At 43.2% G+C, this 27,820-nt stretch overlaps 2 protein-coding genes and 1 long non-coding RNA gene across 6 annotated transcripts in view; 1 reads left to right on the plus strand and 2 right to left on the minus strand.

Moving 5' to 3' along the window:
* Positions 1-4,532: 4,532 nt before the first annotated feature.
* POLR2M (RNA polymerase II subunit M) lies at positions 4,533-13,462 on the minus strand. The gene is made up of 4 exons (XM_032481118.1): positions 13,194-13,462; positions 10,785-11,432; positions 8,594-8,798; positions 4,533-6,811 (listed from the first exon to the last, which is right to left on the minus strand). Exons 1-4 carry the CDS (start codon positions 13,304-13,306, stop codon positions 6,665-6,667), a joined length of 1,113 nt encoding a protein of 370 aa, XP_032337009.1. The 5' UTR covers positions 13,307-13,462; the 3' UTR covers positions 4,533-6,664.
* Positions 11,726-27,820, plus strand: part of LOC116664087 — a 36,179-nt gene continuing 20,084 nt past the window's right edge. For both annotated transcript variants that reach the window (XR_004320422.1, XR_004320423.1), the window contains exon 1: positions 11,726-13,069. This is a non-coding gene — a long non-coding RNA (uncharacterized LOC116664087). The remainder of the gene's footprint in view (positions 13,070-27,820) is intronic.
* MYZAP (myocardial zonula adherens protein) overlaps positions 26,683-27,820 on the minus strand; it is a 99,444-nt gene continuing 98,306 nt past the window's right edge. For all 3 annotated transcript variants that reach the window (XM_032481117.1, XM_006181695.3, XM_014556717.2), the window contains one exon: positions 26,683-27,610. In XM_032481117.1, the coding sequence (XP_032337008.1) occupies positions 27,514-27,610 (97 nt within the window). In that variant the 3' untranslated portion in view covers positions 26,683-27,513. The remainder of the gene's footprint in view (positions 27,611-27,820) is intronic.

Consider the following 27,820-nt stretch of genomic DNA (forward strand, 5'->3'; position numbering starts at 1 on the left):
CCCAGTGTGGTTCATTTTGACCCTGCTAAACGTAGCTGAAGAAGAGAAGAAATCTTTATTAAAAATCTAAATAGTGTGGTGGGCATAGCACATGCTTAGCATGTACAAGGTCCTAGGTTCAATCCCCAGTACCTCCATTAAAAAAAAGAATCTAAATAATCAATAGGAGATGTGCTTTCATTTTTACAACCCCATCACTAGAAGAGCTATTTAATTCAGTACACATATATGTGGGACTGATTAAGAGACCTGATGTATTTACTAGCAATATTTTCAGACAGAGTTTATAAGTACCAAGCTGAGTCTCCGTCTTTCAAAGAACATTTCTGTAAGCTCTGAGTAAGGATTTGATTTACAACTCTCATTCTTTTGCCTTAATAATGGGAAGTTTTTCCATACGAAGCCAGGTCTCTCCTTAGCTCAATGTCCTAATTTCCCCTTGTCAAAATAGCTTTTTTAGGGAGTCTCTATTGTTCTCAGTTAATTTTAACACTAAATTAAAAGCGTCATATGGTGGTGATTTTAAAAACATTTTACTTCGGATGCCAAAAGGTACCTCTTAAACTACTTCAATCATAATTGTTACCATCGTTACAATAAGGTTTTCATATAGAATCTCTCTCCGACCTCAAAGTGTTCTATAAAGACCACACTTTGAAATTTTGTTCTCTCCAAACATACCCCATACATTAGATAAGGGGTCGCTGACCTCCTCTTGCAGACTTAATAGTCAGGAGAGTGCATAACTTCCCACTGGATTCAAAGGAAATAGTGGCATTTAAATCCTAAATCTAATAATCTAATGCTATTCCAGTGGCTTACCCTCTTTTTCGCCTTTTTTGATTCCAAGTTTTCTAAAATCATCTGGGAAGTAATAGATCATATTTAATTGTTCAGGCTTTTAGGCTGTACTTTCAGAATCGCTTCTGATTTGTGGTCTGGCTCTAGTTCAGTTTTACCCGACACAAGGTTTATTTCATCGGCCCTGTATCAAAGCTTCCTCACTTTAGCCAGAAATTAAAATAATAGCTTGACGTTTCTCCTCCCTGTCAAAGAGCTAGTCAGAAACGCAATTTGCTGTATTCCGTAGATGACTCTGTATGCTCCTCGTAAAAGCCGGACACATAATCCTTTCATTTATTTAGTACAGGCACTCTCGACTTGGCCCGTACAAAGACAGAATCTTTTTTTTTTTTTTTTTTATCCTAACAACTACGTTCTTTTAGTGTTACAAATTGTCATGAGGCCGGCAAAGGGTAAACTGCCGGATTAGACCTGGTCCTTGGAATAAAGCCCATGATACCTGATGGCCCCTTCCCTCTTCTCCTAAAACGGCTTATGCAGCCAACTACCAAGTGAGGAGGGAAGGGGGTAGACACCAGCAGGGGCCAACATGGTCACCTAGTTCTAAGATGATGAAAAAGAAAACATCCCGAATACAAAAATTATCAGAAGGAAAAAAGCTCTTTTGTAGTATAAGTTTTTCTTAGAGATCTGACAGATGCCCTCAGAGTAACCTGAGCTTTTGCCTAGCATTAGCACTTTTTAAAGCCCAAATGCAACCTTGATTTGTGGTATTCGTGTGCAAGGCCATGTGGTCCGGTGCCCAGAAATCTTGAGTACTGGATCTCTTCTTGGCTGCCTGAGTGCCCTTGAGCAAATCGCTCCAACATCCTGGTTACAGGAAGTTGAGATAGTCCCACAAGCTACCTGCCTTCCACCTTGACTCACAGCTCCCGGCTCCCCAGAGAATGTGCTGTTAATTAGAGACAGGTCCTATGAAATGAAAATTACCCTGTAGATAATTATTATTTAACAAGATTAAGCCTCATAACATCTTCCACAGATCAGGTTAAGCTCCAAACTTCAGCGCTTAACTTTCTTCCCCCATTGAGAATTGAAGGACAAGTTCACGACTGCAGATTCACTCCATTTTCCTGGTTTAAACCTAAATTCAGTATTTTTCTAAAATTCTCCCTTACTTGCTAACGCTTCTCAATCAAGACTACACAGTGCTTTAGGTATTCACACTACAACAGTGTTCTGAGTTTTCTGTTTAACTTGAATAGACTGAAAATAGTCATCCTGTTGTCAGGGAGGAGGTTCTTGTCTCCTTGCAGAAGGAATGCAGAAATGAGACACGGAGGTCAAGAAAGCAAAGCAAGGATTTATGAAGGGGTAGGCAGCACTCTCTCAAGGGAAGAACGGGCCGATAGCCGCGCGCTGCTTTGGCAAGCTGGTTACAGGGATGTAAAAATGAGTGGTCAGGGAGACTCGGGGTCGCCTTTCCTGATCTTCATTCCAGCTCCCCTTTCTTGGGGGGGAGGAGGGATTTTTGTCCTTATTTCGTCTTGATGGGGAAGTCGGATGAAGTCATAAAGAACAAAAGGTTACATTTGGTTGGGGGGTATAAGGAGCGAAAGGTTACATTCAGATGGTGGAAGTCCTGTCTTGTCCCATCTTTCCCAGCCTGCCTCCAGGACACTGGTCACCCCAGACGGTATGGTTTCTTATCAGTCCGGAGGTTTCTGCTTTTCTTGATCTGTCCAAGGACCCCCATTGTTCACAAGATGTATGGTTTCCTGCCATTTGGCCTGTGTCCCCCTTTCTCTGCTCATATCTAGCTACCTGCCTGCTGTAACAATCCTAGTTGAAAGAGTGAGTTCATTTATAAATGGCAAGTTTCTAAATCTCCTAAGTCTCAAACATAGAAATAGAAAGTTAATTGACAGTATATCAAGCATTTTTTTTTGAAATGGAGATTTGCACTACCAAGGAGATATATATATATATATTATGTGTGTATATATATATTTTGTTGTTTTGTGAAACATGGCAAGCTGAGTTTGACATTTAAATAAAAAAATGAAAACAGTCAAAAAAAAAAAAGGCAAACCACTTTTGAAGAATATGATGGCAGGCTTGATTCCAGCTGTATCCTAAAGCTATCATGAATACAGTGGTGTAGTATTAGCACAAACAGACAAGCAGAACGGAGAAACAGAGAGACGCAGGCAGCAATGCGGGCACACACAGATGCTTGCTGTACGGAGGAAGTACACCATGTGGTGCTGGGACGAGCGGCTATCCAGACGGACCCTGCCTCGCACAGCCACAGATACATGCCAGGAAGAGTCCAAAATGTCATGTAATGGGGAAGGCAAAAATTATAAAGCACTTTTTAAATGAAAAAAATTTAAAAGATAATGTTTTCATGACTTCAGGATAGGGAAAGTCTCCTTAAAACAAGATACAAAAGACACTAAACATAAAAGAAAAGATGGATAGATGTGCCATTGAAATTAAGGATTTCTGTTCATTCAAAAACCGTGAAAAGAATGAAAAGTAATCAGAGAAGGAGAGATATTTACAAAATATAACTCAATAATGATTAGTATCAAAAAATGCATCCTACACATCAGTGAGAAAAAAAAAACAACCTCAGGAAGACATCAGAAACAGACAAAAGTTTTGAATAGGCACTTTTCCAAATAAGAAATCCAGTGACCAATAAGCATATAAAGATGCTCAATGCCATTCCTAATTAGGCAAATGCAAAAATAAAACCATGACGGACATCTCTATAAAAACATCACATTGGCTAAAATTAGTCTGGCAGTATCAGGTGTTAGTGAAATGAAGCTCTTCATAACACAGTGGGGGTGGGGGGATATGAAACGTGAACGACATGCCTACCTCCTAACCCAGCGGTTAGACTCCTAGGTAAATACCGTACAGCCACGTGTTCACGTGCACGAAGATGCACACTGCAGCCCCGTAAGATTGAAAACATCAGAGCAATGAAATGGCAAATCACACAGCAGTGAAAGTGAATAAATCACACGACACACGACGTGGATTTTATAAGCAATGTTGAGTGAAAGACACCAACACAACATACAGTGTGATTCCATGTTTATAAGTCAAAAATAGCGACTTATAACCAGCTGCACACATAGCCGGTAAAACCGTTTAAAAGGGGGGACGTATGACCATAAAATCGGGATAGTAGTCACCTCTAGGGGACAAAGGGGAGGCTAGAGGGGACACACAGGGCGATCTGGAAGTGCTGGTAATAGCTTTTCTGCACCTGGTTTGTCATTACATAGTTGTTTGCTTCATCCACTAAAGCGCACATCTGTTTTATGTACTTTTCTGAATACTTCTCCAAATTCAAAAAAACAAGAACTCGTACTACCAAATATTAACACTGATGAAAGCCGTAAGTATTAAACTAGCGTGGGAAAAACTAGAAGGCCCAGAAACAGGGCCAAGACACAAAAGACACATAGGAATTTAATATTCTATGATAGCACTCATTACAGTTTAAATTTAAAAAAATTAAAATCTCACCTCATGCAATATTCCCAGATAAATTTGAGATGGATTAAAAATTTCCTTTTGAATTAAAGATAAGTATAAAAGTGAATTTTTAAAAATGACTAAAAGAAGGATAAATCCATACCCAACCTCGGGGTAGCAAAGGCTCACTCTCACCCCTGAGAAGGTGGACTCCTAAAGAAAACAAGCTCTACACCAAACACACCATCAACTGTATTAAAAGGCAAGTGACACACAAAAACAGTAACAACATGTAACAAGAGATGGACATCTTAATTCATAAAGAACCTCTAAGCCAATAAAAATGGCAAACTCTCCAAGAGAATACAGGAGGGCATGAATAAGCAGTGCTCAAACCATGGACGTAAATAGTCAACAAACATGAAAAAACACTTAGCCTTCATTCATAATCAAAAAAACACACATTTCAAAGGTAGTCCTTTTCTACAATTATTCAATTTGCAAAGATTTTAAATAGCAATTTGCGATTCTGGGAGTTTCCTTTATGGCTAGTGGGAATGCCAAGGGGCCATCTTCATGAGTGTGTGATGTACATCAAGTCTCAAAAACGTAAGTGTTCACCAGCAAGTCCCTTCTAGGAAGGTACCTTTTGGAAACAAACCACTTGTATTCAGCTGTGATGGCATTTTAGGATGTTGATTGCATCCCTGTTTTCAGGTTGCATTATAATTAACAAATTGTGAAACAAGATGATTTTGAAAGTTAAAGTACACCCATAAAATGGAAGTTATTCTGTAGCTATCTGAAATGCAGAATCTCTAGTATGTGAAAATGTTTACAATATATACAGCAGACTATTAACTGATGCATAGTATGATTACACTGCTGAAAATATAAATGCAGAGCTATGCAGAGAAAAGTCCGTCCGTGTACACGTGCCCGAATGCTAACAGAGGCCCTCTCTCCGGGGGTGGGACTACAGGGGACTGTGTGAGTGTGCATGGAGCCCTCCCATGTTACCCAGCTTTCCAGAAATAACATGTATTTTTATTCTGTAAAGAAGGAACAGCAAAGAACTTTATGTTATGAAATCATTTACAATTAGTTTTAAAAGTAAAATTAATGAAACTGTTCCCTCAGTGTACTTTCACATTTGCTTTTTGCGGGGAGGGGGCAAAAGGGAGCTGGGAAGCAGGAGCCGCTCCAGAAGTGCAGGCCATGGGACTGAGCCCCTCCCATCACATGTACAGTGGCCGGAATGTATTTTCATTCAGATGGTATATATGAAAAGTTCTTTTAAAGTTAAGCTAGATTTAATTAAGCACCACTAAAACGTCACATTAGCATTTTGAAATTGCTGTAATTAATATTTTATTCTTCAACACTGTTTAAAGGCGCCAACATACTAGACAAAGAAATCTTTGATAACATACGTGTTAATTTCTCTGGAGAAAACCACATAATCCTTTAAAATTACATATTTATGTATATATATGAGATTAAGGTTTCTGCAGCTCACGTAACCCTCTTTTTTTGCGTGGGAAAGCAATATACTGATAACAAACCAATTGTAGCTTTAAAAAAACTGGTTTTCTTAGCAAACTGAACCTATCATCTGTTAGTACAATGAACTCAAGTCAGGCCAGGCAGGAGAACCGCTTCTCCCTTCACCTATGTCCGTCATCTTGGGCTTTTCCTACAGCTCATGTTACTCCAGGCAAATCTGGTCACCTAGACCCACCCTCCAGCATCAACTAAAAGGACTCCTTATTCCTAATCAGAAGGAAAACATTCTTCCTAAGGAAAGGCAGAAGAAGGAAACAAACACTTAAGAATCTTCTCTGAGTGTCTTCCTTGGTATCTCATCCAACACCGCACAGTCCCATGCAAACATGCACAAAATTCTCTACGTTGCTCCCTTCATTATTCAGAAAGGGAGGGGCCTGTATCTTCCTAATTCATTGTAGGTGATGGCCTGGGACAACTTAATAATTCACTGAAAGACATGTAATAAATGCTACTTGACAGAGGTAAGAATAAAGAGAAAAGCAGTTGGTCACCTGCTTTCATTTGGCTTAGAGAAAAAAATGTGCTCTCGTGCACACTAACGTATCAGACCAACAGATGACACACTGCAAAACTTTAATACAGTGTGATTAAGCACAATATTCAATTTTTAAACTTTTCAAGCACATGAAAGTTATCTTCTCAAAGTGGGCTACTTGCATAGCTTCCTTTGTGTACCTTTACAAAATTCTTTCCACAAGGTCTGACACTGATCTTGATACTTGTTAGAAAGTCTGATGGAAGATAATGAGATCCCAACAGGCAGAGATGCAGGAGATTATCCGGACGCCCATCTTCAGAATTCATCATCAGAGGACTGATCGTCACCCTCATCCCTTACTTCTCGGTATTTCCTAGAAGATTCTCCTTCTGGATTATAGCTCTGCATTTTAATATTCAGTCTTTCAGCTAATTTTTGTGCTGCCAGCTTGGCTTGCATCTCCTTTAAAACAGAAAGCAAAGCAGAAAGTTACACATGTGCATCTTTTCCCTACAATTTTTCAATGGGAAGTCACTGGAACAGACTCGAATTAAAGGGGCTTTCTGCTGCACCGGGTGCTCTCTACAGCACTGCGCCCGCCACAGACACCACAGGGCAAGGCTGGGGAGAGCTACGAGCCTGCTACGGCGGTGGTGACAGACTTCCAGCCATAAACAACGTGCACTGAAATATCCCACCTCTACAGGAGAAACTGAGTCATCAGCCTGGCACTGCAATGGTTATAAATACAGACACATTTTCAAGTATGTGGGCACCTGATCTGTATGTACAAACTTACAGAACAATTTCAACTGTCAAATGTCAAAAATCACCAATGCTATACTGATTCTCCAAGGGGAAGAATCTTTCTCCCTGGATTAAATCATGGCTTCTAGGCTTGCGAGGTACATTTCTACACCACAATGAAAATCAAAGAATTAATACTAAAAACTGATTGTCACTCTTCAAGTTAACTCCCATGAATATTACCATGCAATCAAAAGTTCAGTTAAGTTTCAGACACTGGCAATGTGTGTATATACACCCAAGGACATTGTCACCAGCTGATGGCGGGTGGTGGTGCTCATTCCTGACCCAGCTCCTCACCTTGCCCATGCTGCCCCCAGACCACCTGAGCTTGTTCCTGTCCCTGCCCTCGGGCCACGGGCAGTGTGGGTAGGTGGGACTGAAGTGGGAGCTGCTGCTACCACTACCACTCTGCCGAGGAAACCAATTTCAAACTGAAGGGTTTAATTCAGCCTACGAATATCTCAGGACAGACACTGAAGGCCAAATAGACAATTTAAAAAACAATTCCTCCAGGCTCAGTAACAACGAGGCAATAACTTCAATGCACTGAGAGGAAGAAAAATGGCTTTTAAAAAGGAGGGCCTTAAAAATGCCAATCCGTGCTACCTGGGCTTCTATGAAAAGCCCAGGCAGAATAACAAGCTAGGTCTGCATTCACTGATGTTTACAGTACCCAATTAAAGCCTAGCCAAGCAGCATTAGGTCTGGCAGCTATTTTCCTGGAGGCTCAAATGATCGCTGTCTAAGAAAATCAAACCCTTTCTTTTCTCCCAGTGGTCCTCACTTACCTTCTGTCATCCCATTACCCTGTACACAAACTGTCAACTTACACATTTAAAGCTCTATGCAGAACACACAGATCGTGAAGAAAACGCTCCAAAACTGTTTCAGTGACCAAAAGTAAGAGATTCTTCTGTCTTCACAAGGGCCCGCAGATCTGCTATTAAGCTTAGTGTCCAGCTTTCTGTTGACAACACACCACTTCCCACCCATCTCATGGTCTCCTCGGTACCGCAGGAGACTGGAGCCTGGAAACCACACTGCCCTGACTCTTAGCAGGGTTCCAGGTTAAACGCCACCACTGACACGTTCTCACGCAGGTTTCTCAAGGTGGAAGACCGAAAAGCGATGCTACTGCTACCTGACGGTCTGGCTTTTCAGAGCTATGAAATTTCACAGTGGTCTCAGCACATTTCCCAGCAAATACCACTTTGGTGTCACAGGCAGCTGTGACCATTTCCTACAGTGCCAGCAGCCTCAAGACTGCAAGCTAGAGGCACACAACTGAGAGCTCATGGCATGCACAGATGCCCACATCTCTAGGACCTCGTGCAGTCTACTAAACCCTGCTCTCCCTGAACCTCCAGGAATAAGTTCGGACTCATGTGAGCCGCATCTGACATGCAGACAAGACACAACCAATCCTCTAAATACCTCATAGCTCTGTTTCTGCTGTTTCTGAAGTGCCAGAGACTCCTCTATGGAGAGCAGCTGTGCAGGCAGATGGTGGAGCGGCAGGAGCCGGGCTGCTGTGATGTCATCAAGGTGCTTCCTGTCCCTGAGCCGCCTCTCCTCTGAGCAAACAGGAGACCCTCGCCTCTGACAGTGACTCGACCAGTCGTGCTGCTGTGAAGGTAACCTGGAGGGGGGAGAACTTCCGTCACACCATCAGACTGGTTTCCTTACACAGACACCTTCGCAACATTCGCACACACGGAAGTGGCCTGTAACCTGAGCAGTTAATTCTTCTACAAAGGTGACAGTAAGCACTGTACCACTATTTACGTGTGTAGATAAAACTTGGTCCTTCTTCTAACATATTTACCTCAAAAACAGAACTACTGCGACTGGCACGTTTTTGGAGAGTAATTTGACATTTCGTTGTTCTAACAAGTAGGTGCCTTTCCCTTCTCTCTTCAAAGCTTATACTTGAACTGAAGCCTGTTTTTATTTTTTCATTCAAAAACATTTGCTAAGGGGCTTACTGCCCAGCAGAGGGAAATAAACTTGTCAACCCTCAGTGCAGTATCATATCACAGGGACCACGACACGGGCCCACACAGGGTACGCTGGAACAAAAAAAAGGGAACACCCAGTTGGAATAGGACATGGGGAGGTTGTCAGAAGAGCTTCAAAAGAGTGCACTTTGATGAGTTTTTGAATAGTAAGTATTCAGGAAATGAGGGGAGAAGGGCATCCCAGCGGCGGGTGCGAGGGGACCCGCTGCGGCGCACAGGAAGCAGGGGTGGGGACTACAGGACAGGCAGCGGGAGGAGGCTGGGGAGCAGGCTGGGTCCAGCCCACTGTGAAGACGTCTATGAACAGGTTCAGGTTTACAGTCTGCAAACTGCACTCTGGCAGCAGTGGAGAGGATGGACCGGTGGAGTTAAGACTAGGCCAGGACCAACCACAACTACAGCCCAAGAGAGGGATAACAGCCTTCACCTTCATAGGAGAGAGACACCACCGCATCCCACCCTCCAACCTCCATTTGTCCAAGGCCTACCGACCCATCAAGGCCCAGGCTTTACCGATAACTGCACCCAAGTGTCTGTCTGTGTCTTGTAGACCTTCCCTTGGTAACCCTCACTGGCATTCCTTTACCTCCTCCCACTCCCAGCTAAATGACCACAACACAGAACTGGGGTCAGTATATTCTGTTGTATGTGTCGACTAGATGATGATTCTGGCTTTTGGTCTACCTAGAAGTGAGGAAAGATACCTCACTACACACAAGCCATTACTTAAAGATTCCCTTTTATTCCTAACCAAAAATTAATGTAATATAATCCTCATTTTCTATGTGGGAGAAATAATTTTGAGATTAAAAAAAATGGTAAGAATTAAACTTGAAAGTCTCTATCAGAATAAAAATTGGTTTTAGGTATTTTTAACTGTAGACTTTCATTTTTCAAAGAAAGGCACAGTGGTTAGACTTGTGTCTGGTGTTACATTTTTGTAAATCTACTCCCTCACTTGAATGTTCTATTTGCATTTCTCTTTTCTCTTCAGAGAGCTTTTGTTTTCCTGAATATGTCAGAAACAAAACTATGACTCAGAACTTAGAAGCAGGGTTAATTTCCTACCCCCACCCCAGTCCCGGCCCAGATGTTTTCAGGTTTTTAACCCCTTCTCAGCTCCCTTCCCCCTGAAATGATTATACAGTTTAATGTTCTTCCAGCTATGTAAGCCTTGGGTCCTCATCTAGGTCCTAAACTCTATGAGGAGCAGAATCTTTACTTCTGTGTCGCCACGGCACCAGCTGCCCACGTACAGCGTACACACAAATATTTTTTGCTGAGAAAGTCCATCAGCTCCTGCAACTGTTTTCCCCTTAGCTGAAATTCTCATCAAAGGGGGAGCAATATAGCAGAAAATGGTTCTGGAAAAAAATCAGAATAAATTCTCTGTTTAATATGAAATATCGCCCAAATATCCTGAAATTTAATACTCTAGCTGCTATTTAAAACTTTTTCAATTATTTGGCTAAAAAACTACAGCATTTCTCAACATGACCCCTCTGCCAGGCTAGAGTTTCCACAATCTGCTCATTGCTAACCGCAGGCAGTTCTCACACATGGTCCAGAGTTTAACAAGTAGTATGCTTCTGTGGCGATGTACTTACACATTGGTTTTAAATTTATGTGGTGGGGGCAGGGGGTTTTTGGCTCGAATTTCTAGCACTTTCATGTAATGAGGCTTCCTCTGTGGCTCGCTCTGAAGGCCAGTCAAGTTCTCAGTACTCGTGTTTTCTTCTGAGCGGTGTTCACTTGAGTCTGCAATCGTGATCCTTTGTAATCTATCAATAAACTGGTTGTCAGAGCTGCTAGAACTATCCTCCGCTTGACCAGCAACACGATGCTGAGGGAGAGGCGCACGCGCTTCAGCTGGGGAAGGTGCGGTAGCTCTGCTGCCCGAAGCTGGGCACTTGCTCACCGTGAACTCAACCTCGGGGGCGTCTGCATTGCCTCTGCGGGGAGGATGGACAGGTTCCTTCTGTTGTGAGGTTGTCTGAGATGGCGTGACGTTAGCTACAGAGGAACAGCCAGGAACTAGTGATGAAGTATCAAGTATCTGGTCAGAGTTCTGGGCCTTTTCTGTGTCCACATCAACAAATGCAACTGCCTTCTGCCTCTGTTTACAGTCTAAACTAACGGGATGCAAGAGTCCACTTCTTCCTTGAATTTCTTCACGCTCTGTAATGGCAGCTTTCAGTTTGGCGACAGAGTCTAAGATCTTTTTACCTTTGTCGGGCAATTTGCAAATGAATTTTCTGGCAAAAGGAAAAGAACATGCATACATAAGAGAGAGCCATGTTTTTTAACTTGAGATATCAAGACAAAGCATTATTCTCAAAGGGAGAGGAACCAGTCAAAAATGTGATTTCCAAGTACCCCAAAAGAGAAATAAAACAACAGAATCATTATCCAAATACCCCTCAAAAAACAAGGGGCTGCAGGAAAAATAGGGAATAGGCCTCATCTGTCTCATCTAATTAGAATTTCAACAAAAGTATTTTAAGCATATATGACATTCCAAAAATCAGCAGTTTTAAATTAAAAGTGTGATCTCAAAGACTTTCCTGGGGAGGGTTAATGGAGGGATGTGCAAGGTCAAAACTATTTTTATAACAAAACTAAGACATTATTTGCCATTTCTCATTTTCTTACAGGAGTACAGAGAAGTTTTCCAGAAGCCACACGTTATATAACAACATCACTGCTCTGATGGCTAACAGAAAGTATGTGCTTGGGTAATCTTTTGTTTTAAAGATTCTCACTTGTAATTCCTAAGACAATGATAAACATCAGTAGATAAAACACACATAAGACAAGAGCTCTTTGGGATGCTCAATTAAATCTTAAGAGTAAAAGAGTCCTGAGACCAAAAGTTAACTAACGCCTACAGATCAAAAACCCATTCTCACAAAGGCAAAACAGCTGGCTCTACTAGGAAGCCCCCAAATGATGATTTGTCCTTTTGTCTGAGTGATAGAAGTTCCTTTTCTGATTTTCTTTTAACTACACAATAAATAGGGAAGGTTCCATCTCAGGCTTTCTATTCTTTCTGACACTACAATCATTTCCCCAATTTCAACTATTACTCTCCCTCTCCAACTGAGATGCCTGTATATTCCCAGCCTTCTCTCTTGAGCCTCGGGATCACTTCTCCAGCTTTTAACTAGATAATAATTAACTCTCCCATCAAATCAGTTCGCCTAAGTGAAGTCAATCTGGGACCTATTCCCCTCCCCCAGCCTTCCTATTTTTATTAGTGGTGCTCCACGCGGTCTAGAAGCTTCAGCCGTCTCTCAACTACATGTTCAAATTAGTCCACACCTGATGCAGTTTTCCCAATCCCACAACCACCCTTCTAGTTCACTTTTTAAAAATCCCCTTGTTGGGAACCTCTCTGAAAATATCCTCCTACCGTCTTCTGCCTCTTTTCCCTTCCAACTATCCTGCACCAACCTGCTAAAATAAGCTTCCTAAAAAATCATTTTCATTATATCGATCCCCCGGTAAAATCCGTGAAGTCCACCAGCTGAGTGTGAGTCAAACTTTCTTTGCCTAATAAACCCCTCTTTTATCCCACTCTTCCCATGTCCTAGGTTTCTGTAAAAATAGGGTCTAGAAATGAAATTGACAAGATGTTTGGGGCACGACTGCGGGGGTGGGGGGGGACAAAAGAATTTGGGATACAGATCTTCCCTTCAGAGAACCGACACAGGAGCTGAATAAGTAAAACCACGAGGAGTTTGATTAGCTGAAATGCTCCGCAGCTGCTCAGCACGGAAGCCATCCCGCAGGTGGTCGGTGCCCGGCCGGAAGGGGTCGGCTCTGCGGCTACAGGCCGGCCACTCGCCCGCGCGCCTGGAGCGGACCCGCCTGAAGCAAGGTCACCTTCCAGGTAAGAGAACGGGGTTGGGGGTGAGGTGGGGGATGGGGTAAGGTGGGAGGGGAAGAAGGGAGGACGCGTCCCGGGGAGCCCGAACCCAAGGAGACAGGCGGTGACTCGCGGGACCCACGCTTACACGTTGCGCAAAAGTCTCTCCTGGCGCCTCAACATCTCCCGCAGCTCCGCCAAACTCCGCTGCCCCAAGTCCTCGGGAGCTTGGGGCTCGAAGCCGCGGGGCAGCGAGGACATTCTGCGGGGGCTGAGGCTGGCGAGGCGGCGGGCACTCGGCGTCCTCGGCAGCCCCCGCTGCTGGCGCCGGATCCGCGGCCGGCGGGGCCTCCGGGGCACGAGCGGGAGCCGCCATTTTCCCGGAAGAACAGGTCTTCTTCTAGCCGAATCGAGCTTTATTGAAACGCCGGAAACAAACGCAGACAGGGATGAGGAAGGGACCAGAGGGGCGGGAGGGGACGCGAGGTTCGGGGTGACGTCACGTGCCAGCCGGGCGCGCTCGCGAGCTGTCTTTTTTCTGTGCATCCGCTCTTCACGTGTTTGTTCAGAAAGTAGTGAGTGTCCCGGCCCCTGCCCTGAAGGAGCCTACCGAGGAAAACAGTGTAATTTTAAGATGGATGTGGGCTACAGGGAAGGTATCTCTGAGAAGTGAAATGTAAGTGGAAACCTGAGTGATGAGTTACCCAGTGGTGAGACTAGGGGAATGTGCCGGTCGGGGCACGGGAAGCGCCGGCCTATGGCGTGGCCCGCCCAGTCCAAGGCTTAGAAGCCCTCAAATGTTAGTTGGAAGGATCCTCAGTGACCATCAGCGTTTCGTAATGGGCTTTATGGCAATGGGAGCAGGGCTTTTCTTCATTTGCGGCACTCCCTCAGGCACTGCAAGACATTTGGTGTTTGGCTTCAGTCCAGTAGTAGCTTTGGCATTCCCGAGTCCTCATTAACAATCCAAACGCACCCCCACCCAACACACACGCTTCCAAAGACTCACAAGGGGTGATGGAGGTGGGAGGTGCTGTACAAGCCAGTTGAGAACCTCTTCCTCAATTCCCTATTTTGCTTACAGAAAAACGGAGGCACAAAAGCTGAGGCAAGTTTTCCCAGGGCACAAAACTAGTAAGTGACAGCACTACATTTTAAACTCAGATGTCCAGCTGCTCTTTCTACCACACCAATTTGAAAATCCCCTTCTTCCAAATTGTTAGAAAGTTTTTTAGGCTGTTGGGGAAAGCAGTGTAGTAAGCATCACACCTAACCCTTACCTTTTCTTTATAGTTCAGCCTGGAGAGCTGTGTCCCAGAGGAAATAGTAGGAAGCATGCTGGAGTCACAATAGACATCAATTGGGAGATTTAAAAGACCCCATAAACTCCAACATCAGAAACCCCTCTTCTTTGATACGGAAAATTTGCATTTTCTGAATCCTATGTAAGGTGCTATAATAAACAAGAGGCAGTTCTGTCCCAATTAGACAGAATCTCTAGATAAAATCTGAAGCTACTTTAGGGAGCATAGTTGCAGCTATGTCTGTATCATTGCAATCTAGTCCATTCTGATCAGATTAATTAATGTATCAAAATTCTCAAATAAGCTCTGCTTTGAAGCCCAAGGATTTCAGTAACCTGCTCCAGCCCTAGCTAAATGAGAAATACTTGAGTAAAGCCCTTGTCAGGTAGCCGTTCCCTGGCAAGCTCCCCTGAAGCCTTCCTCTGACCACAGCTGAAGGCCTTTATTTCCCCCACAGTACTGAACCCCTTTTTCTGATCCTGGGCCACAGGTGCCCTCAAAGTGATGCAGGAGAGAGGATAGCCGTATCCCAGGTCTCAGTTGAGTCCCTGGGACGCGTCCCGTCAAGTGTGGGTCCTTGGCTTCATGCAGGAAAGAATTCAAGAGCGAGCCCCAGTTGAGTAAAGGTAGATTTATTTGTTCAAAAAGATACATACTCCATAGACAGAGTGCAGGCATTTTCAGAAGGCAAGAGAAAGGCCATGAGGTGTAGGGGTTGGGTACTCAGTAGATATACTCCATAGACAAGCGGACCATTTTGGAAGGCAGGGGAGCAAGAGGCCGAGAGGCACATTGTTGCTAGTTTTTATGGGCTCAGTAGCTTCATGTTGCTAACAAGTGGGAGGATTATTCCACCTACTTTGGGGGAAGGGCCTAGGATTCTCAGGAATTGGGCCACTGCCCACTTTTTGACCTTTTATGGTTAGCCTCTGGACTGTCATGGCACCTGTGGTTGTGTCATTTACCATGTTCATATATTACAATGAGTGTATAATGAAGCTCAAGGTCTCCTAGAAGTCAAATCTCCTGCCATTTTGGGCCTCAAGGCCTGTTGGGAGTTGAATTTTACGCCACATTGGTGTTAACTGCTGTGTTGTTTCTTGAATGGTTTGCCTTGTCCCCTTCCTTCCTGTCTCAAAAGCAAGGACGCTTTTCTCTCAAGCCTCAGAATTTTGCCCCCCACTGCCCCGCCTGCTGTTTTGCTTTTGTGGAAGGCTGTCCCTTTTTCCCCAGCCCATTATAAACCTTAGCTCAGGTCTCACCTCCTCCCTGAGCCTTCTTAGATTATTCCAACCCAAATTGCTCTTTGAGCATAATAACTATAGTGCTTAGAACCCGTAATGCTTCTCCAGTTGTGTTGTGCATGGTGATTTCGTTTCGAACAAAATTGTAAAGTCTGAATTCTGTTGAGGAGCTATATTTGTACTTCTGTCTCCCCTAATGCATATAGCAGGTACTAACTGATGGAATCTCTCTCAGATTTTTTCTCTTCACCTTGCCCCCATATTCCTCTTCCTCTTAATGAAATGTCCCTTTTATGTATACAAATCTTAAGCTTTTAATATAAACGTTAACCATAATTACTGTGAAGATATTTTCAGTGGTATGGGATAGAATCTTTTACACAACAGAGCTTAGGACTTCAAGTTGTCATAATGCAAATCTGAATTCTGAACAACCAATGCACCAACTGTCTAGTTTTCTAGTCTGTAACCAAGAGGCTTAGCCAGTAAAGAAATTTAGTCAAACATTATTCTAGCTGTTTCTGTGGAGGTGTTTTTTTTTAAGCTGAGGTTAACATTCAAGTCAGTGGACTTCGAGTAAAGCAGACTGCCTCCATATTGTGGGTGGGCCTCATCCAATCAGTTGAAGCCCTTAGGAGAACAAGGATTGACCTCACCTGAGCTAGAAGGAATTGGGCCAGCAGACGGCCTTCAGACTTCAACTGCAATTTCCTGGGTCTCTAATCTGCTGGCCTACCTGGCAGTGATAATCATGTGAGCCAGTTTCTTAAAATGAATCTCTCTCTGATAGTGGCTGATGTGATTATCTATCTACAAACACACACGTGGGTGCACACTATTGGATCTGTTTCTCTGGAGAACCCTGGCTAATACAGAGCTCAATAGCAATTAGTCTGTTAGGAAAAAATCAAGGCTTGATTGATGGCTGGCCTTCAGGATGAGAGAGCTGACTTAGGAAAGGGGAGGCTAGCTTGTGCTGTGTCCCAGCTAGGTGCTGAGCACATGGAGAAGAGATGGAAACCAAGAGTCATAAACAATCATGAAACAAGTTCTGTTTTCTTTGGGGGGGGGGTGTGCATTTAAGCATCCATGTGGAAATGTGAAAACAAATATATGTATGTATATGCAAGACAGGGACATTGTGCTATACACCAGAAATTGACCCATTGTAATTGACTATACTTCAATAATTTTTAAAAAAGAGAACATGATTTAAAAAAACAGGGTTTTAAAAAAAAGCATCCGTGTGGAAATGGAACATGCTGGATCAAATCCGTAGCAGCCATAGCTAATGAGAAATGAATGATGGTAAACCTGAGGCGTATCAACACTGATGGCTGACACCTGTGTGCCATTCACCAGCCCTCCTTCCGGTCAGTGCGTTCTCGGGTAGGTGGAGCAGTGGGGACTAGCCTCACTACAGAGGGAGAGACGAGTGCTGAGACCTCCTGACCCCTCCGTCCATGTGCGGCTCTGTCTGTTCCTCAGCGGAGAACTTCACAAGTGACTGCCAGGAGCCTGGTGAGTTAGGGAAGAGAAGCTAAGGGAGGGAGTTGGAATTGGGGATGAGAAAAAAGGAGAGAGAAAGGAACTGGTAAAGAGGGAGACAAACAAGCTGAAGGGGCAGTAAAAAGGATACCATTTCTCTGCATAGACATAAGAAACAAAGTTGGACAGGAAGCTTTCTGCTCAGGAATTCACCGATAAATTCATTCCCCTTCCAGCTCTAAAGTTCTTTACTTCGACAAAAGGTTACATCTCTCCTCTTTGTATTTCACTGTGATCCCGCTGCAACAAAAGGTTTTCCTCAGCTACTCAGGGGGTGAGGCTGTAAAGTGCATGCACTCCACGCTATAAGTAAGTTCTTGCATTAGTTATCCAAACTGTTTGAAACAGGGAACCAAATTTTCAGCTCATATCTCCCTCTTTATCAGCAAATAGTAATTTAAAGCCGTTTACCAGGGCCATGGGTCCCTAGTGGCAGACTTTGGGCTATTAAAATTAATCCTGACAGAAGATCCTTGCTGCTTTCTCCAAGCACATGCAGGCTGTTGGTTTATGAGCAGGATGAACAGACGGCCCTTCCCAGAGGGCTTGAGGGAGGAAGCATGTTAAAATGGCTGCCTGCATCTTTGTTTGCTCAGCTGCTTGGAAAAACTAAAACTGAGGGAAGTAGGATTAATCAAGGGGGCAGTTGCCCACAGGAAAAAAAAAAAATAGGACAACTCTGGTGAGAAAATCCCAACCAAATAAGGTTCAAGTTGAAGGGAAAATAATTCTTTTCTTGTCAGACTTTCACATGGCTGAGTGTTGTTTGTTGACAGATTTCCCATTTCAGGACACCACAGTGTTTTGTGAGTTTTTTGATTAGTGTAGGAAGAGATAATTCAGGGGAAAAAAATTAAATGTTTGATGCTCTAAAGTTCCAGGTGATTTTACTTTTTAATTAGCAAATTTAATGAAGGTTACTGGTTAGATAGGTGACTTATTGGGATTGAATAGCAACTTTCTATGATTTCTCAAATGAATAAACTCACAAACCAGAAAAAAAAAGTCATTGAAAGATCACATGTACTGATACTTGGTGCAGAGTGTACAGACATTGTAGCTGAGGCCCCTCTACTACAATTAGGAGATAGAATCTTGAACAAGATTTAAAGTATCTTCCCCTCTGCTGACTTATTTCACTTCTTTTTGAAGCATTGGCTGAACTTTATTCCATAAGACAGTTACTAGGTTAACAAGATTCTTCCTTTGAGACAGTAGATATTTCTAGAAGAGCTGTGGCCTATCAGTCATTTACACTTGAGTGTGAATTTGTTCCAGATGGTTTTCTTACAAAAGGCTAGCTCAGGTGACCTACACTAAAAGAGTGGGCTTTGACAGGAGGGAAAGGGAGAAATGGAGAGAATTTTGAGCAATTGGAGGCGAAGAGTAGACCAGAGAGAGTATGACAACTGAGAGATTAGGTGGCAGGAAGACTGTAGTGGACCTCCTTTCCACAATTTGGTGAATATGCAGGGCAGGCAAAAAGGGAAGATGTCAAAACCAAACTCTGCTTAGAACTGATTCACGTTCCATGCTGGAGGGCAGGCCCTCCTATACTTAAGTGAGCCTTGTGTAAGATTCTTCATAAAAAAACATCCAGTGTATCATTTAAAGGAGGTCATTTGCAAAGACACTATAGGGTGAGATTTCATAGTTTCCTTTCGGGTTTCATGGGAGAGGGATTTGAGAGTTTTGCTTTTAGTTTAAGGAAAGAAGAACCAGGTCACTGCAAGGCCAGCACGCTGTATGTCTAGCTTTTTGCAATCTGATGTACATCCGAGGCTGTGAAGTAAAGAAACTGGTGATGGGCAGCAGGATGGACTTAGAGGAAATGGACCACCCCTCTCCTCTCATGAGACCTGGCCAGCACCAAGTGTCTGCTCACCTTTAATTTTCTGTTGCATGAAAAAGAACACAGCTCTGAAAAGTTTCAGCTAGTGGGAATCAGAGAGAAGGAGCTGGGATGCTTATATAATATGCCGCCGGGAGAATGACTCAGGAAAAAACAGTTCTCCTTGATTTTCTTCCCCAAAATTTGGAAGAGAGAAAGTCAAGCATAGTATATAGGACAGTAAAAGTGATCCAGATCAAAGAAGTGAAGAGGTGTGGGGAAATTTGTCAGTCCCCAGCTATGATTTTTCGGAGAGCAGCTTTGTGTACTGCTAACTTTGGGGCCAGTTAATTTCCCTAAGCCTCAGCTTTCTCCTGTTTAAAATGAGGGTGTTGAACCAGACAAACTCCAAGATGCCTTTCAGTGCTTGAATTATATGATTCTAGGATGATTAATGTTATAATACATTCTTTGACAACATCTGCATCTATTTAAGCTCATAAATGTTGAGAAGAAATATTTGGTATGCAGTAAACCAGGAAGCAGGTAGCTCCCTTTAAATAAATACTCCTCCAACATTGATGAAGTTTCAGGTTTTATCAACCTTTGCTGGACTCCCATGGTTCATATCTTACAGGAATGAATCATGTTTTCCATCACCTAGAGTTCTTGGGCTTAATTTAATTTTTATATCTGATGAGTGACAGCTCTAAGTAATTTAAGATTGTTTATAAGGTTAAAAGAAAAAAAAAAACCCTGAAGTTGTCAAAATATCAGAAGACAGCAAACTATAATGAATGATGTGGGAGGAACATCACTTCAAGCTGACTGGAGAAAAAGCTGGTTTGAAGGAATAAATATCTTCTTTATAATGTACAGAAAGAAATACATTAGATAATGTAAATAAAGGGTTGCAAATTGTGGGTCTCTGGCCACATCCATCCTACAGATGAATTTGTTTGGCAGCATATAGTTTTTCAAATTCATAATTTTGAATTTGACTTGAAGATGGGCATGTTCTTATAATCCTGGTGAGCATCCTTCATGCCTCCACGCCCTCCCTGCCACTAGCCATTATCCCCATTATCCTGCCACAGACCATTCCCACCTTTATACAAATTTCTTGGGCACCAGGACATTTGAGTTTGGGTATGTGATGCAAAGCTAAATGAAAAATTGAGCCCAACTCTTTTCTTTTCTGAGAGGCTGCAATTACAGTCATCCCTCCGTATCCGTGGGTTCCACATCCATGGATTTAACAGCCTTGAAGCCAAATATTCAGAAAGAGGAAAAAAATGTAGACAGTACCGAAAAGCAAAATTTGAATTTTCCATGCACTGGCAACTATTTACAAAGCATTTACATTGTGTTAGGTGTTGTAAGTAATCTAGAGATGCTTTAAATTATATGGGAGGATGTGCATAAGTTATATGCAAATACGACACCATTTTATGTAAGGGGCTTGAGCATCTGTTCATTTTGGTATTTGTGGGAATGGGAGGGGTCTGGAACCAATTCCCCTATCTTCTCTCGATGCTGAGCCATGACTGTAATACCACGGAAACTTCCTAGATCACTAGTAGATCGCTTTCTGAATCACTTGTTATAGAAAGGTGTTCTTCACCCCTTAATCTGTTTTCTTAAGGCCTTCTGTGTTTCAAGAATCCCTACAAATGGTTGTCAGATGACTCATAGAATTGATGTTCCCACCAATTACAATTTTCATTGACATTGCAAGTTTTTTCCCGTAGAATTGAGTGTAGAGAGTGGACATTAATTTACAAGGACTCAGCCTTTTTTTGGAGGGAAACAGTTTCCTTGTTTTGTAGATAAGTACTCTAGTCAAAGGATAGAATCCTGATATTTTGAACAATTCCTAAGAAATTGTTTGCAAGTCTCTCTGGCAAAATATAGACATTGTTTACAAAGCTTGATTTAACATTTTTATCCATAACAAACGCCATTTTAAAAGGTCAAGGGAAATTATGAATCTTTATGATTACCGTACAAATATTAATGTCTTTACAACTACATTTTCTGTTTTAAATTCCATATTGGGATTTTGTGACAAAAAAGGTCGACTTGAGACAGCCCTAATTTCCTCCCCTCCCCAGTCCCCAAAAATGTTTAAATTTGTGGGTACCATAAAAATATTTTATTTTCGGGTTGGGCCAAAAAGTGAGCAGTTAAGATTTTTCAAGCTGAGTGTGTTTTGTTTAGGAGATGGCAAGTTAAGAGGAAAGGGGAGAATTAAAATATTTGCAAGATGTCATTAATCTCCAGCGAGAGCCGAGAGTTGTTTTTTTTCTCCCTTCATTTCAGAACTAATCCAGCTTTCTGTTATTTGGCTCAGAAAAGTCTTAAATCTGTAACAAGAGAGTAACTTCCTGTTCTCAAGAGTATGGCTGCCAAAGAAAACATTTACAAGAAAAGTCCCAGGGCCAAAAAATTGCCTACTAATTATTTCTCAACCCCCCTCCCGCCCCTAATTCAGGAAGGTGAATGCTGTAAATGCTGTATGTTAAAACTCAAAAGTATGTGTTGAAAAATTAAGAGAAAACCCCCAAGAACTGTTTGCCACTTATTTATATTTTATTGCATTCAAATTACATCAGTTTTGTGGCCCTTGGGCACAAATTAATGTTTCTTATAATATTTTGTTCAGAATTCCACAAAGATTATACCATACCTTCACCAAAATATATTAGGGAAGTTTTTACCTGGTACCTTTCCAGCTGAAGAAGAGGGAAGCAGCCCCGCATTCAGGAGCTCAGCTGGTCCCACCAGCTCCAGGCTGGCCTGATCCGCAGCAGTGAGGGCTTGCTTTTCTCCTTGGTGATCTGCCTGTTCAGTGCGATGTCCGTCCAAACCCCCGCAGCCCATAGGTGGAAATTGACAGACTGTAAAAATTCATATGGAAATGCAAAGAAGCTAAAATAGCCAAAACAACTTTGAAAAAGAACAGACTTGAAAGCTTATACTACCTGACTTCAAGGCTTCTGATAAAGCCACGATAATCAAGACAGTGTGGGGTTGTTGTCAAGATAGCAACTAGAGCGGGTGGGTGTAGCTGAGGGGTAGAGTGAGTGCTTAGCATGCGCTAGGTCCTGGGTTCAATTCCGGGTTTAAAATTTAAAAAATAAAATAAAATAAATAAACCTAGTTACCCCTTCCCCAAAAAAGAAGAAAAAAAAAGATAGCAACTAGATTAATGTAGCAAAACAAAGTGTCCAGAAATAGTCCTGCGTATGTATAGCTAATTGACTTTCAACAGTAGTTCGAAGGCATTTCAGTGGAAAATGGGTAATCTTTTCGACAAGTGGTGCCAAAACAAGTAGTTGGACATCCATATGCAAAAAACCTCTTTGATTTATACCTCACACCATGTGTTAGTAATCTAATCCTAACAAACTATCTCCCAATTTGGCAGCAGTCTCCCTCTGGTCTCTTTGCCTCTGGTCTCTGTAGAAGTGCATCTCTAGCCTTTGTTTTGGGCTTGTCCTTCTCTGACAAAGTCAAGTGAGTTATTCTCAAATTTGCATAAAAGGAAAAGGAGACTAAGGTGTATTTATCCCCCTTTGAATCCAGCCACAACTTTTTTTGCCCTTTCCTTCTGCACAGTCCCACTCACGTATTCATCATTCACTAAGTCTTCGTGTCCAGTAAGAGAAAATCCTTGGGTTTGCAAAAATCCATGGTGCAACACCTCCTTCGCAGTAATTGCTAGTACTAATAGCAGCTAGCAGCTGTTTTTATCAGTGGTTGGCACGTCTGTGGCATGGTGCTGGGAACGCCATTTCACTTGATCTGCACAGCAAGCCTGTGCGGGGAGGTGCAATTCCATTTCCTTCCTGGGCACAGCTGCTCACGGGAGTGCTCACTGCGCCTGAGAGCAGAAGTGACCGGCCCAAGGGAGCATTGTGATTGAGTGGCAGTACCAGCTCCAGGCTTCCCACCTGTCTTCTGGAATCACACAGGCCTGGGTGGTTTCAGGCCATTTTCATCTCTTTGAGTTTCAATGTCCTTATCCACAGAATGTTGCTAGTGTCATTTACAGAACTACTGGCGAGATTCAGTGACTGCATGCTGTGCCCAGCCCGGTAACTTGGTCCCCTTTACTTCCCCAGCCACTGCACTTCCTGGATCCTTTTCATTTGTAGATTTCTCCATGTTTCTCGAGGTTGGAAATGGGTCCCACCTTTATGGGAAATGGCTTACATGGCTGGAGAGAAAGGCAACAGACACAGTGGTCAGTCATTTGATGAGAGTAGAAAAGCCGGGGGGGGGGGTGACCCGAGAAAAATACCCCTGGGATTCAGGGACAGCAAAGATCAGCAGACAGCCTGACTGGGAACAATTTTGGAGAGGATGAGGGTCTTGAGGTGCACATCTTTGTCTCCCCAGCACCTGGCACGTGGTTGTGAGACTGAACTGGCCCTTGGAGTCCACATGTCAGGAAGAGCACATGGTCTGATGTGGCCTGACTGCCTTCCTGTCACACCCCGCAGCCCACCCCCTGTCCTGGGGACCACCCTGGAGTTCCTGGAGCAGGCAAATGGCATTTGCTGGGGAGAAAGAGGGTGCCCAGGGAAGATGCATAGAACAGCTCAGGGGTGGGTCTTGGTAGGTGTGCCCTCTAAATGGGGGACCGTATCACATTACCCAACTCCAGACTTCCCAAACGTTCCTCTCTCCCCAGCCAGCCCTGAAGTGAACCCTCTAGGGCACGTCCCACTCAGACTCAAACACGGGGTCTGAATTCAGAATGGCTGACTCCTGGCTCTGAGTCACCAAGCGGCAGGCCCTCTCTTATTCCAGCATCCTGGGGCACCGGCTCCTTCTAAGCCCACTTTTGTTTCCTGTCGGCTGCCCAGGCCCTCTCTCAGCCCTGGGGACACCTCCAGGCCTGCAGCTCACATCTGCACGGTCCCCGAGCTCAGGTATCCGAAGGCAATATCCTGAAGAAACTTTTTTCACTTCCTGTTCAGGGAACGGGGCTGCCTAAGCAAGCAACCTTATATACACCCTCATTTCCCAATCCTAGTGTTGGCAAAGGGGTCGGAAAAGCACATTCTCATCCTGCTGGTGAGAGTTTCAGTGGACTCAAATTTCCACGGGCCAAATTGGGCCAGATGCACCAAAAGATTTTAATGTGCATAACTTTTGAGAGGCAGGGGGAGGAATTTGGTTAATTTATTTATTTTTGAGGGAGGTTCTGGGGATTGAACCCAGGACCCCATGCATGCAAAGCTTGCACTCTACCACTGAGTTATTTCCTCTCCCCAAAATGTGCATAACTTTTGACCCAGCGAGTCCTCTTCTAGGGATTTATCCTAAGAAAACAATCAGGCAAAGAAGAGTACAAAGACATGTGTACAAGGTGGTTCGTCAGAGGATTGCTGAAAAAAGAGTAGAGACAACCTCCAAATTTCCAACGTCAGGGGACAGGTCGAGTGAATCCTAGTACATCAGTGAAGTGGAATCCAGTTAGCTATAAGAAGCAGAGGTGTGGGTCTACACCCCTGTATATGTATAAATGATGAAACGTGGTTACGGAAGTCTGTATTAACAATAGAGAGCACTTACCAAGCGCTTACTGGGTGCCAAGCACTGTTCTAAGAACTTCACAGATACTGACTCGTTTAATCGTCCCAGGGGGATGGTTGGGAAAGAACTGTCACTGACCCCATTTTACGGGAGCTTGAAGAGGTTCTGTGATTTGTCCAAGGCACATGCTAGTGACTGAGACCGTCTCCAGAGCCCCTGTTCCTGAATACCACGATTCTGCTTCCCAGGATGTGTTCTAAAACAAGATAAACGTGTGGGTGTGTGTGTGTAAGGAAGTCTGGGCGGATTGGAATGAGGATATTATTTGAGGCATTAATATAGGATATTTTTTATTTTAAAAAACTTTATGCTGCTGTTTTTCATTTCACTGAGATAAATTTGCTGTGTAATATTAGAGTTCATTGCCGCGATTCTGCACGATACCTATGCTTAGGTGGGTTGAGCATCACTAGGGTTAGTTTAGAAAGAGGATTGAGAAGGATCATCTCTGTTTTTTTTCCCGTTTCAAGTCTGTGCCACTTAGCAAGTCTCTTTAATGGTCTTTCTGAATAGTTCAGATAATGTTTTAATTCTATACACGTTGAAGGTATATTTAAAAATACAAAGGGCCCAGGTAGAGACTACCTTTAATACCGTGGAATGATCCCTGGCATTCTTTTGTTTTTAAATTGCTTGCGAAATTTTTTCCTTTTTCTTGTTTTAAGAAAAGAAAGGGGGAGGGGTGTGTGGAGTGTTTTTAGAACAATCTTCATTTCTTCTCTGGTCTCATTAAAACTGACATTCTTAATGCCACTGCATTTCATTTAGAAGCTGTTTCCAGACCAGCATCTCCCGCAGGTTTTCAGGACCCGCTGCCACTCTCAGTCCCGCTTCCCTGCCTCTTGGTCCCAGGCATTGCCTCTCCTGGAATGCTCATCCTGGGGGCTGCACGAGGGCCTGGCTTCTCATGCTAGCGTGTCTCTGTGAGTGAGGGTAGCCAGGACTCAACAGTGCTTTAAAACTCACCTCAGAGCAGCAGCATCCTCCTCTGCGCATGGGCAGGGGCCTCAGCATGACCTGCCTCAGTTGGCACTCGCATTGGCCTATCAGGTTGGTGCAATTATCCCAAGTTTTTAGAAAATGATGTTGATATTCAGAGAACTTTGATAACTTGCTGAAGGTCCCAAAGCCACAATTTAAATACAAATTTGGCCTCAAAATGTGCATTTTCCTCTTTATACTGTCCTGACCCGTGGTAATTTACTCAACTGAGTTGCTTTGCTGTCTGTCTTTGGCTCTTTTTCCCTGAAGTTGGGGAGTAAGGGCTTGGACACAAGCGAGGGTGATTTTTTTTTTTTTAACCGTCAGTTACAATGTGTCCATTTCACACTGTCCCAGTCATGCATATACATACATATATTTGTTTTCATATTCTTTTTCATTAAAGGTTATTACAAGATACTGAATATAATTCCCTGTGCTGTACAGAAGAAATTTTTTATGTTTTTATATATAGTAGTTATCATTTGTAAATCTCAAACTCTCAGATTTACCCCTTCCCAGCCTCTTTCCCCCAGTAACCATAAGATTATTTACTATCTCTGTGAGTCTGTTTCTGTTTTGTAGATGAGTTCAGTGTCCTTTTTTTTTTTTTTTAAGATTCCACGTATGATATCATATGGTATTTTTCATTCTCTTTCTGGCTTATTTCACTTAAGAATGACGATCTCCAGGTCCATCCATGTAGCTGCAAATGGCATTATTTTCTTTTTTATGGCTGACGAGTATTCCAGTGTATAAATATACCACAACTTCTTTATCCAGTCATCTGTTGATGGACATTTAGGCTGCTTCTATGTCTTGGCTGTTGTATACAGTGCTGCTGTGAACATTGGGGTGAGGAGGGTGATTTTACATTTAGGTAACAATGATACCTGTATTTTATAAACATGAATGCATCTTGGTCTTTCTAGAAAGTAGGTTAACTAGATAAACTTCAGGGTTTAAATACACACACAACACACACACACACGTCCTCTCTTACGGTTCATAAAATGATTGTAGGGTCAGTGCTGATTGAAAGAGCACCACGCCCTGACTTGACAGTCCAGAGCCCAATCTCTACCCCTTCTGTGTGGTCACAGATGAAACGCAAGGACAGCATCAGTAGAACAAAACATATTGCATTTATTACGCATACGTGACAGAGGTTACCATATCAAAGTAGACTGTGCGTGAACAAATTAGAAACACCAATTGATACTGAAAACAGTAAGTGATTAAATTTCCACAATGTACAAGATTCTCTTTCAGTGAAAGTGAGAAAGAAAGGGGAAAAAAATCACAGGTTGAATAAATACAGTGACTTCAGCTGGCCCCATAAGGGCGTAAGGCACAAATTAAACCAAGGGATTAGCACATCAGATGCAGTGTGTCTGCCCACCCAAGGACCGGCTTCACCCGGGGCTCCCACACCTCTGCCCGGGTCCTCGGCACCTGCACCTGCGCCCTGGGTCACGCTTCCCGGTGTCCGGGCCCCTGTGGACAGGCTTCCCTGCAGCAGAGAAGCACTGCCTCTAATACTTTATGGGTAAATAAAACCTTCATGCTGTAACAAATGATCCTGGCATGAGTAACGTGAAATTTCAGGTCAATGCCCTTTTTCAAAACTCCCCACCGAAGTCTAGTAAAACAGAAAATAAATTGTGAGGGAATTCTCCTGACAGGACTCAGTGTCAACGTGGAAAGCTGATGACAGCCCAGTACAGCAGGGTACCCTGGTTGGGGTTTGAAATATGACCTTGAAACTGCTCTCTCCTGACCTCCCTCTCCGCCTCCACTTTGCTTCAGGTTTTCGAAGTGGATCAGAACCTCAGCAGTTTCCACTGGGGTTTAAACTGTGTACAGGAGGAAGCAACCATCAGCTCCATTCAGACTTCCAGCTGCAGGGTTCCCGGGCCTTTGTCCATCTGTGAAAAGTGCATGTCTGAGTGCTTAAGTCAGAGTTTTCTTCACGGTTAACTCCAGGACTCGTGTGTACGGGGTATAGTTCCTGGAAGGCATGGCGATTTCACGGGTCCTGCCTGTTTGGCTGAGAAATGAGAAAAGGCAGGTCAGGAGGACGAAACAAAACTTTCCGTACGCTTCATACGGTCAGACAGCTCTAGGAAATCCTCCTTCAGCAGTTAGACAGCAGTAACACAGCTGAATATTTCAGTTAAGTATTCTAAGAGGGATGATTATTTTTAGTAACCTTTAAAAGCTATACTAGACACTGACGATTCAGAATAATAAAAAGCAT

This window comes from Camelus ferus, chromosome 6 (genome assembly GCF_009834535.1).
Source record: "Camelus ferus isolate YT-003-E chromosome 6, BCGSAC_Cfer_1.0, whole genome shotgun sequence".
NCBI lineage: Eukaryota > Metazoa > Chordata > Mammalia > Artiodactyla > Camelidae > Camelus > Camelus ferus.

What these genes read in the sequence shown, in the direction of transcription:
- POLR2M (XM_032481118.1), bottom strand. Translation starts at nt 13,306, where the DNA reads ATGTCCTCGCTGCCCCGCGGCTTCGAGCCCCAAGCTCCCGAGGACTTG. An exon ending in CATAAATTTAAAACCAATGT is followed by an intron (nt 8,799 to 10,784) that starts GTAAGTACATCG and finishes TCCCCCCTCCAG; the next exon opens with GTTACCTTCACAGCAGCACG. An exon ending in AGCAGAAACAGAGCTATGAG is followed by an intron (nt 6,812 to 8,593) that starts GTATTTAGAGGA and finishes TCTGTTTTAAAG; the next exon opens with GAGATGCAAGCCAAGCTGGC.